This window comes from Clupea harengus, chromosome 16, assembly GCF_900700415.2.
Source record: "Clupea harengus chromosome 16, Ch_v2.0.2, whole genome shotgun sequence".
Lineage (NCBI taxonomy): Eukaryota > Metazoa > Chordata > Actinopteri > Clupeiformes > Clupeidae > Clupea > Clupea harengus.
Genome location: NC_045167.1, coordinates 14,824,670 through 14,836,714, shown reverse-complemented (window position 1 = coordinate 14,836,714; position 12,045 = coordinate 14,824,670). Strand labels below are relative to the sequence as shown.

Sequence of the window (12,045 nt, the reverse complement as noted above, 5' to 3'; positions counted from 1 at the left end):
TAAAAAGGGTATGGAGGAGAAAGTGAGGAGTGATCTGTGAGGGTCTCACAATTCAGAGTTCAGAGATTCAGAAACTTAGTGTTGGGTGTGTGTCTAAAAGGCACAGGCCGCCATTAATATGTAGGTCCTTCTGCACTGTAGTAGTGGAACTTTGCTCACCGTTGGTCTCTGTCACTGTGGAAGTTTGGTTGGGTACTCTGCTATTGTTTTCAACAGGGACTTTTTAGCACACATATGTGAATATGGACAGCTGGTCCAGAAGTGTGAAAAATCAATAATTTAGCGTTATACAAATGTATGGTACCCTAGGATGCCAGCCATTTTGTGTTGTTTGGGAGAGTTCTTGTGTTGTTGCTGCAGCTGTCTATTAACAAAGAGTATGATGTCTGATTGTAGTAAATAATCTTCACATTCTGGCAGGTGTGAAATGCACAGTTCCACACACACATACACATACACACTCACACACACACACACACACACACACACACACACACACACACACACACACACACACAGTGCGCAAGAAAGAGAGCATTGCTCACAAACAAGGTTGAGAGGCCAGCTTTGTTGGCAGGCTCAGAAGCAGTGCATTCATTAGGTGGTGTATCTAAACTCTGGAAGCCACGACAGGGGAAGGGTTTTACCCAGAAATAATTTATGAACACTAGAACTATGCCTTTGCTGCTGTAACAGAGTAAAGACTATAAAAACAAGCTGGAATATGTGTAAAAGCACTTTTGTGTTCATAGAAGCACTCCCAAATACTGCTAAGACCTGCATTGTGAAATGTATCAACCGGAGTAGGATAGCAGTGACAGATTTTAAGTACAATAACATCACAGACAGTAAAAGATGGTTTTACATGATATTATATGCCAGTGATGAACGCAGAGAATACTTTAAAGCCGCGTTCTCTGCTTCGCATGAATTATAGAACTGTAGAAATTCTGCTTTTAATGAACCTTGCCATGTTTGAGTCTGAGCTGAAGGTATAAATGATTGGGAAATGGCTGTTACAGGCACATAATGGAAAGACTGTGCTCTAAAACTGTCATGACTCACGAAGAAAACATCAAAACAAATGTGACAGTTGTCAACCCCGTCATGTCATCTCAAGCTAAAACATTAAGCTAGTTGTCACCTGAAGGCAAAACTGTTCCCTCAATAGTGGACTGAATTGCCATTAATTTTCAGATGCATTTGCAGACATAAAATGCCAAGAGTTCAATTCCATTTGGGCATTCAAGTTCAAAGGGAAAACAAATTGTGTTTTTTTTACACAGAAAAAGCCCTCAAGAGTTAAACTCCCCGCTACAGCTATGACCAAGTTACTTCCACTTGGAGCTCTTTTGGAGATGAAGATGAATTTTTCTCTTGATCTTGAAAAATAAATGTTCAAAATAATATCATCCTGAAGGCAAGCAAAACTATCATGTCAACTGGTAGCTGTCTCTCAACAAGAATTACAGCTCTTCCTCGCACATGTCAATGGATCAGTTGGCCTCACACTCATACTGTGGTTCCCATTTTTAACAGAATCCTCCATTTGTGATTTGACCTATTTGTCTGGGAGTCTACTGACTGACGTGTAATATCAGCCTGGACGGCCATTTCAGCACCTCTTATGCTCTGAAGGAAGAAAAAAAAAAGTCCCCGAACTAAAAAAAGCTTTCTTGCCACAGAAGACGTATACTATAACGGGTGAACAGGTCTAATTACCTAACCACATAATTCAATTTTGATCTCCATCTGGTCGAGCCATTGGTACCTGGGGGCAGATTGGTTTTCAACGCGTTCGTGACACCGAGGACCAAAAGCTGTTTCCTCATTAAAAGTCCATCCAAGAGTGCGCAAAGTGACACTCAGACCTTGGCATTTCACAGGCTGTGCCGACGGAAGCCTCTGACACGACCGACGGCTAACGTTAGCACTAAGTGAAGTGCCGTCAGGCCACTTTGAAAATGGCCCTCGAAAAAGAGAGCTGTCCCCCCGATTTACACCATTATATGAAATCTCTTGCCATTGCTAGGAAGATTTTAGACGTTAGATTTTAGAAAAAATTGCACCGTACAATTCTGCTTCTCCCCCTTTTTCATACTCAGGAGTCATTAAAATAATGGTAGCAGGCTTTTAAAGCTTAATATCCCATATCTGATATATTGACTGATGGGAGCAATGCTTCAAACCAGAGGGTTTTTAAAACTTTCTTTTTTTTTTTCATTTTCTTTTCCTTGCCAGGAAGCAACTCCTGCTGCCATACACTTGGCCCTCATGTTTTGTTCAACACATCCGAAGTGAACTGAGGCTTGCGCTAAATCACCTGTTGTGATATGCACATCGCATCTAAACCCTGAATCCACATATTACTTGTACATAAGGTTTATGTGACCAATTAAAATGAAGTGGAGCTTGTAGGTTTTCTATTAACATTCATGATGAGGGAGAGGTCTGATGCAGTCTTATTTAAATGCTACTGATTGATTATGTTGGCTTTAGTACCCTCTAGGTCAAGGTAAAGGTCAGGTATGCATTAATATCAGCTGACTCGTTTAGGAGTCAACTTTCCCCTCCGATGACCTGAATTACAGAAAGGGCGTCACTGTTCTATGCAGAGCTCTGCACAGTTCCGACCGGGTTGATGTCTGCTTTCCCAATTGATCCTGAGGCCCATTCCTCTCTCGCTCCGAGTTCTTCGCTCTTTGGTCTCAGGCATGAAAGAGTCGTATCCCACATGGCCGCAGGAGGGGATGGATTTTAATCGATGCGCCGCATATTGCCTGAAGGTCAAAACATGAAGCTTCCACTGCAGCTGAATGGCTTTGGGGGTTTGACATCTTTACATTTCATACAAATTGAATAACTTGAATAATTTTGCTGTATTCCCCTCTTCCTCTGCTAATAAATTAACAATAATTCATAACCATTGCCTATGTGCCCTGTTTAACCTAAACAAAACCACATTGGTTCAGAATCATTTTAGTAGATGCTCCTTCACCTCTGGATGAGGTGGTTGGTTTCATTACTTCTGCACATGTGACAACTACAGTCACCTCAGCCGCCAGTCTGATTCACTATGGGCTCTCTTATAGAGCTGAGATCTGATTCACTATGGGCTCTCTCATAGAGCTGAGATCTGATTCACAATGGGCTCTCTCATAGAGCTGAGATCTGATTCACTATGGGCTCTCTCATAGAGCTGAGATCTGATTCACAATGGGCTCTCTCATAGAGCTGAGATCTGATTCCCAATGGGCTCTCTCATAGAGCTGAGATCTGAATCACAATGGGCTCTCCCATAGAGCTGAGATCTGAATCACAATGGGCTCTCCCATAGAGCTGAGAGGAGAGAGGATGTCCTCATGCCTCTATTATTAAAAGGCATAACAGTTCACAGCCTGATATGGTCCAATGACAAATCACAGTTTCAACTCTGCTGTCAGGCTATGGTGTTGGATTTAAATGACTGCAATTTTAAATGGGATTATACATCAATTTCACATGGTTATTAGGCCGCCATGACATTAAAATCACTGCAACTCAAGGCGGCAAAATCTCATTACGGTCATGCCACTGACATGGCGTGTAGAAATTAATTTGTCTGGAATAGACGCCTTTGATGAAACACAATGCACTCAACTTTTCAAATCTAATCACCACTTCTTTCTCTGTGTGTGTGTGTGTGTGTGTGTGTGTGTTTCTGCTTCCCTGCTCTCTCCATTAAGGACTGCTGTGAGGTGACAGAGCAGAGCAAAACATCAAGTCCCTGCAAAAGATTTCTTCTGCTTACAGTATGAGTGTGCTATCAGTCCCTATTAGCTTTGAGGAATATATCTCAGTTCTTATTTGTAGTGCACCTCTATAGCCTGTATGCAAAGAGGAAGAAAAACACATTTTCCTCTCATTGCATGCTTTTTGAAAAACATCAAGAGCAATACAAGTCTTACTCTTCGTCTGACTTCTTACCACTTACCACTCAGACCAACGAATGGTCTTCATCTGACTGCATTGGAGGACAACAGAGCTGTTACTGTTATAGAGAGGAGCTCGTATCTATTCACATTTTAGCTTTATCCTCTCTCAGACACGGTAAAGCTATTGTGTGTGTAAACATGGATTCCAAATCCTTATAGGCAGGTGAAGAATGAACATTAATCCAGCTAAATGTAACACTTAACCAGTGTTTCTCAGCTCATTCTCAATATGACAGGACTGTGTTGAGTGTAATAGTATATTTAGCTTATCTTTTCAGCACCTTATCCGCTGCCTTCATTGTCATGGATAATAATAACATTGCTTTGTCCATTCAGAACATCTGCCAGTTACCAGCCCAGAGTTATGGGGCAACAAGTGAAACAGACATTGTTTTGTAACGCATAACACATTCTGTGCTACGGCAGGCATTCATTTATCAGGAAACCATGTAACACTAAAAGCCTTTTGTCCATGAAAAACACAAACGCGTTTAAATGCGTTAAATATTGATAAGAGCACATTCTTTCATGCACATAAAACAAAACGGATGACTGACTGTGCTTTTCATTTTGTGGAAAAAAAGGCTGAATGCACTTTTCACTTTGTGGACAAAATAAACACATTTTTATAGACAAAAGTAATTCTGTCTACATAATAGATATCCCAGGGCAATGCATGTTTATTTTGTCCACATAACTGTTATGCTTTATTACCGCAAGTATGATGTGCAGGAAAGGTCTTTGGTCCAATTCCTTTTGTACTATAGCAAGACACTGATGTATACGAAAGTTCAAACAGCCATTGCATTTGTGGATGGAATTCCTTCTGTAACTTGCTGGCCTTCTGTAACTTGCTGGTATCAGACCAAAGTGCACATCATACTTTCTGTAATGTAGCATTAGATGGCCCAGGATATCTATTTTATGGACAGAATTACTTTTGTCTATAATAATGTGTTGGTTTTGCCAAGTAAGAAGTGCCTTCCACAAAATGAAAAAATAAAAACAGTCAATTCAGTGCATGACATGAATCATCCATTCTGTGCATGAGAGAATGTGCTCTCATCCATATTTTGTGGACACAATGCTGAAGCCTTTCTGTTTTTCGTCGACAAAAAAGGCTTTATAGCGTTACATGGTTTTGTAATAAATGACTGCCTGTCGTGGCACAGAATGTGTTCTGTATATGAACTAAGGTCTGTTCCACTGGGCTCCCTACACAGAATTAGACAGACAGTGATATTTGCCTCTTTAGTCTTCCATCTCCCTGGGATGAACGCCTTCTCTGAAGTCTGGATCTCACCCACTTGTTGTGCCCTTTCCACTGCTGTCAAAATGTTAGCTTTCACTTGTCAGTGATTTTCCTGCCCTGCGGCATGCATGTTGGCCTTAATGGGTTGCTGTTTTAGCTATCAACAGTAATGAATGGAATGTGGCACGTCTAGGTTTTTTTTTTGAAGGCAAATAGAAGGCATCTTGTGCCATCGTAAATTATATGTAGTCAAAGCGAGTGAAATGTTTCTCGTCAAAACTGCCACTGTAAGACACAACATCAGTTCAATATCACTCGCAATACCAGGCAAACTTTTCTGTCTTTTCAGTCAGACAAAGAATGTTAATATCCTGTGTGCGCCACTCTCATCCCGTTTCAAGCAGGAAGCGGGAAGCAGGAAGCAGCAGTGTGGATCACGCGCCCCGCACAGTCGCACACAAAAGAGCCGTTCCACTGTTTACACGGCACGCTATTCCCGCGTGGCCTCCGCCATAATTAGCGGAACGTAGCTCGGCTGCCTCTTCCTCTTGAGAAGCTTGCTGCCTTGGCGATGACTGACAGGTGTGGCATTTTTGACAGCGCCGGCGTCCCAGGTGTTGTGTTTTGCTAAACGCTTTGGAAGGCGCTCATATGTTCAGCATTGCATTTCAAGTGGAAGGGAGATGGGGTTGGGGGATGGAAGTCACACAAGTGTGACTCGGAGTGAGAATGACAACGCATACACACACACACACACACACAAACACATACATATAAAGCATGCACAGTCCTCAAATAGATATTATATTTTTGCAATGACTAATGAGGAGATTTTTTCATTCATCCATTGTCATTCACTATTCCTTACCTCTCGCCTTCGCTTTAAGGGTCAGCTGGACACTTTTCACAGTATGCAGCTCACGTGACTGTTGTTTATGCTAGTCCTCTGAGAGTCATGTTTAGCAGACTTCGGTTGGCAAACATGCTAGACACACTCTGCAACTACACTTTCCTCTCCTTCCTGGAAGCTCGGAGATTAATCCTGTTTCTATGGTGGTCCTTTGGGAGTTGCTACTGCAGAGACCCACAAACAACAGTGCGCTTGAGGTGAAGGGATTGTAAAGAAAGAATTTTCTCTCTGTCTAAAGAGGTATGGTGAAGAATAACTAAAAAGAGAAAAAGATAGCTTCTTCCCTGGACGTAAGAGAGACAGGACTGTCTAATGTCTGAAAAACAATCAGATCCGAACATAGATACCATCTTAAACTCTCCCAGCTGGTATTTGAGTTTATCGTTGAAATTTTGTATTCACCCAGAGGAAAGTGTGAGAAATTGTGACATTAATGTGTCAGAATCTGTCTTTGCCTAAGGGATCAGTCATAGTGTTCAGTATGGGGTGGCAGAAATAACGACGACATATTCAATTCACACTGACGCTCACAGATACAAAGATCAAGGTCAACGTGCCAACATCAGATCTGGTGTCATGGCAACCCCAACCTGTGTAGTGTCATTCTTTGCACAGAAATGAGTATCTGCTGTGATAAAGGAGAATGAGAATAAGATGGGGAGACAGAGAGAGAGAGAGAGAGAGATATATAGAGAGAGGAGGAGACAGAGAGAGAGAAAGAGGGGAGGTAAGGCTAACTCCTTGCTACCTAGCAGGTAGTGATGGAATTCTGTCTCCCTCAGTCCTGACACAGCCGCCAGTAATTGAATTAGCTGTCTGGAGATAATGAGGATTAGCATTGCGTTCCTCTTCAGAGGTGGCCTTGCCTCCTGGTTGCTGATGAATGGGAAGGATGGGCCCGGAGCCATGCTCCCCATATAATACACTGACATTCTGCCGCACCATTTCACGCCATTCATTTCAGTGTATTGACCCAGGGTCCTTCTGATAACACCTTGATCGGTGCAGTTTTATTCCCTGACTTCTAGAAGCTTTCAAGAGTTCTTTGCCACAGCCAATTACCGTGACTCAGGTGCATATGAAGTGCCGGGAGATGAGATCCCCCCAGACAAAAACAAAAAACAAAGCATACTTTGGCATCAGTCAAAGCCTACACTTTAATCAATCTGGAAAAAAAAAAGGATTCAGTGGAACTCATTACACAGTCAGGCCGCACTTCTTTCTCCAGGGTGATCAATTCAGACTCCCCGGTGACAAAAGCCAGGAAGCTGTCGCAGTTCACTGCCACCCCCGAGGTCCTCTGGAACTCCAGCTTTAGACACTGGGAAAGCAATGGGATAGGGTGGGGGGCGTAATTCTGCGCAGGTACCTGACAGTATCTCCCTCATCCTTCATGTGTATGTGTGGGAGAAAGATAGAGAGAGTGTGTGTGTGTGTGTGTGTGTGTGTGTGTGTGTGTGTGTGTGAGAGAGAGATAGAGTGTGTGTGTGTGTGTGTGTGTGTGTGTGTGTGTGTGTGTGTGTGTGTGTGTGTGTGTGTGTGTGTGTGAGAGAGAGATAGAGTGTGTGTGTGTGTGTGTGTGTGTGTGTGTGTGTGTGTGTGTGTGTGTGTGTAAGGGGGGAACAGGACTGTGGAGCTGTATGTTTGAATATTGTATGTATCTGTATGTTTTATATTGTGCAGTCTGCACTGAAAAAATCAATGGAAGAAATTGAACTGGAGCCAAAGGGAGAGGAGTGTGGAGGGGTGTTGACTGTGGGGGTGGGGATGGGGCATTCAGTTCAGAATAGACTGCTGTGGAGTTAATGATTTAATTTGGACAACCAAGGAAAACACCATTTGAAGGTGCACTGCAATGAAAAAATATGAGGACAAGAATAATATTGATCTCCATAAACCTTTGGGGCTTCAAAGACGCATCGAACAACGCTAAACATTTGCAAAACATTCCTTTATTATAAATAAATCATTTGTATAAAAAACTGGCATGCTTCAACCATAGCATTTACAGAGTCACAACCCAGGGGGCTACAATCCAGTTAGCCATATACAAGAGACATCTCATCCCATTATGCAGGTCGAACAACGTGGAACAAGAATGAAAAATCTTCACAACCACAAAAAATACTTACAAGTAGAATAACAACAAACATGATCAACTCTGATATTTTTCATATCTGATATTTTTTGCACAATTTTTTAAAATTCATTTAAACTTCTTTTAAACGTCTTTTCCCACATTTTTCCTGTACTGTATATCGTTTACACTGGTTGTTTGTTTCTTTTCTTCTTTATTTTTTTTGTTTGTTTGTCCATTTGTGTTTATGTGTGTGTGTGTGAGTGTCTCACATTTTCTTTTGTTTGTTCTCTTTTTTTGTCAAACAATGAGACCGTTCATGTTTGTATTTTTGTTTACCCATGTATTCATTTGTGTTTTTCTTGTGCATGGCAGGACTGGTAGCTCCGCGAGAGAGCGGCAGCTGCATGTGCCAGGGCTCCCCGCGCTACCCCCAAATTCCACCTTCGGTGGCTGGGGCTGGGGTTTCAATGCTGGGGGGGAGGCGTTCGAAAAAAAGTCTCATGCTTGGTTGGTCACTTGCTCACAGGCGGATCTCTTCCTCTTCCTCCTCCTCTTTCTCCTCTTTCTCCTCCTCTTTCTCCTTGCGACGGCTTAGAGAAAAAAAGTAGGACGGTTCCTCATCTGGACAGGAGGGGTCCGTGGAGGTGTGTGTGTGGGGGGTCCCCTCCTTGACTGTGGCCCCCACTCAGATGGCATGATTGCTATAGCTGACGTACGTCGTCTTGTTCGAAGAAGCTGCCAGGAGGGGGGAAACACGTTAGAGAAGGTGGGATTGTCTTTGACTCAGAACCAATCTGTATACCTGTGCTTAAGTATTTTTTTTTTTTTCATTTTTTGGTGGGAAGGGGGAGAGGAAGAGAGGGAGGGGTCAGTGTTTCTGTCAAGTCACATGACTTCAGGTGTCCCCTTTCATTAGAAAAAAAAACATCAGCTCATCACCACTCTCTTCTTTTTTTTCATGAATGTTTCAGCGCGTTCGTTGCAGTTCCAGGTGCTAACGCTTACGTCTTTATCATAACAATTCTCAATGAGAAGTTCTCAGTGTGTAAATGCAATATGCCAGGAAGAAGAAAAAAAAAAACAGTAATCCACATCATTTTATTTGTTTGTTTGTTTTTAATCTAAACCCCAAACTTGTGCTCCTCCCGTCAGCAGAACCCTAATGAGTAAATAAATGAAGATTGACCTCGATGACGCTCGGAAACCAAAGTGCTGACAGACAGACTGTGCGAGTAAACGCTTTCATGTTTGACAGGGGAAAGCAGCACCTGCAGCACAGAACAAAATGATTGGCTTAATTACTTCAAAGACTCCCATTCCCTTCTTACAGCCTCAGATCACCTCGGAATGATTAAACACTGTAACACCCTCGATAATCCTCAACATGGTGGTGGTGGTGGTGGTGGTGGTGGGGGGGGGGCGGTTCAAAACAAATGCAAGTGGTAAAGGTTGGGGGTGGGGGTTGTAGTTGTGGCAAAGGGGTGTGGGAGTTCTCTCTGTCTCAAGTAACAGTACAGTTAAGTGCCATAAACTACTTGGATACAAATACAAATAAACATGCATACAAACATACAGGCAGTACGGACGAAGCAGTACGACATCTCCATGGCAACTGATATGGAAACATCAGTGTAAAGAGTGGTGCAGTATCCGGATGTTTCCATATTCACAAAAAAAACAAAAAAAACAAAAAAAAAACAAAGTAGAGAGTAGATCTGGTCTAAGGAGCGGGTGGGTGTGGGGGTGAATAGGAAGGTGGCTGGGAAACAAAATGGGAGGGGGAGGTGTAAAGGGAGAATTGGTTGAAACCAGAGTGGATACACCGAATACACTCTGCTTTTTTTTCCTCCCTCCCTCCCTCTCTCCCTCTTTCTCTCTCTCCCTTTTTTTTTTTTTTTAAGTGAGCAGCGAGTACTCACTGTTGGTGTCCATGCTCTCGCAGAGCTCCGTTTTGACCTCTCCGTTGGGCCGGTCGCCGGCCTTCTGGCTCAGCTTGCCGGACATGGCGGCGGCGGTGACGATGGCCTTGAAGCTGCGCTTGCGCTTGGGCACGTTCTGCTCCGGGTGGAAGATGATGACGTACACCTTGGGCATGTAGAGCATCCCCAGCGACACCGAGGCACTCAGACTCATGGAGATGGTGAGGGTGGCCGTCTGGATGTACATCTGCGGGGAGGAGAGATGGAGAGAGAGAGAGAGAGCAGCGAGCAGAGAGAGAGAGAGATAGGAGGGGAGAGAGAATGACATGCAGAGACAGAAAGAGAGAGAAAGTGATAGATAGAGAGAAAGGTTGGGGGAGAGAGAGAGAGAGAGTGACAAGACAGAGAGACAGAGTGAGTGTAATAGATAGATAGAGAGAGATAAATAGGGAGAGAGGGAGATTGACAAGACAAAGAGACAGAGTGTGTGTGCGAGAGAAGGAACAATGGGAAAGAGTGAGAGGAAGAGAGAGAAAGAAATACAAAAAAAGATCAGTGACATGCATCAGTGATAAGGTCACCAGAGCCAGGGCATGTGTGTATTTGTGTGTGTTTATCCCACACAGTGTTCGAGCATGTCTCCAGCTGCTCACGAGCACTGGGCAGATGGTGAATTCGTGCCCATGATCTCCACCTGTTTAGGTGAGCACAATCCGCTTGATACGCATGGTAAGCTCTATATACGGCTCAACAGGGCATTACAATCCCCTGTGTACTGTGCCGTGAATCAGGCTCAGTCAACACTCCTCTCTCTCTCTCTCTCTCTCTCTCTCTCTTTATCTCTCTCTCTCTTCCTCTCTCTCTCTGGGGGAGGCTGACAGAGCGATTCAGCTAAAGGAAGCTACAGACAGCTTTTCTCAAGACCTCATTACACACAGCCCTTATCAACACACCTGTCAGAAAGTACAGTGACAACCTGATGTACCGAAGCGCTGTGCAGCCAATTCTGTCCAGACACGCACACACACACACCCATACACAGACCCCCATGCCAACACTCCTTAACACGCACACGCACGCACGCACGCACGCACGCACGCACGCACGCACGCACGCACACACGCACACACACCACACGCACACACACACACACACACACCCATACACAGACCCCCATGCCCACACTCCTTCACACACACACACACACATGCACACACACACACACACACACACAGACACACATACACTGTGAGAAGGTGAAATCATCTAGGGGCAGTCACTCATCTGTATCTGTGTCTACAGCAGGGGGTAAAATTAGAGTGAATGCCTCCTAACAGATGGCCAGTCACGCTTCAGTCAAAACACAGGCACGGCTAAGGTAGGCGAGACACACACGGTAGCTCCTGCCAAACGCAAAAACACACACACACGCGTATGGCAGGGATCATAGCATTTTATGACGCAATGCTAACTATTGGGCAGGGGGAATATGAAGTAGAGGGCAACTGGGACATACGTCTAAAAGCATCCTCCTAGATCCTGATCGTCAATGGCAACAATGGGCAGCAAGTGTGTGAATGTGTGTGTGTGCGCGCGCGTGTGTGTATGTGTGTGTGTGTATGTGTGTGTGAGTAAGTGAATGCAAGGGACATGAATGCATGCATAGATGCTTACTGAAGCATGCTAGGCCGTGTTTGTGTGGGTGTGCATATGAAAAGTTTAGTGCATGAGCTTATTCAATGTCCGTGTGCATGTGTGAGTGAGTGTGTGTGTGTGTGTGTGTGCGTGTGTGTGTGCATGTGTGTGTGTGTGTGTGTGTGAGTGTGTGTGTGTGTGTGCATGTGTGAGTGAGTGTGTTTGTGACTCATGGAGCGTGTTTGTCAGAGGGAATATGTGCTCCTTGAGTGTGT

At 44.0% G+C, this 12,045-nt stretch overlaps 1 protein-coding gene across 2 annotated transcripts in view; it reads right to left on the bottom strand.

Annotated features, from left to right (window-relative positions):
• Positions 1 to 8,068: 8,068 nt before the first annotated feature.
• Positions 8,069 to 12,045, bottom strand: part of grm8a (glutamate receptor, metabotropic 8a) — a 144,248-nt gene continuing 140,271 nt past the window's right edge. The window contains exons 10-11 of one of the 2 annotated variants that reach the window (XM_031582567.2): positions 10,136 to 10,382; positions 8,069 to 9,484 (exon numbers count right to left, since the gene is read on the bottom strand). In XM_031582567.2, coding sequence (XP_031438427.1) covers positions 9,459 to 9,484; positions 10,136 to 10,382 — 273 coding nt within the window. In that variant the 3' untranslated portion in view covers positions 8,069 to 9,458. The remainder of the gene's footprint in view (positions 9,485 to 10,135; positions 10,383 to 12,045) is intronic. The other variant, XM_031582566.2, reaches the window with a different exon arrangement.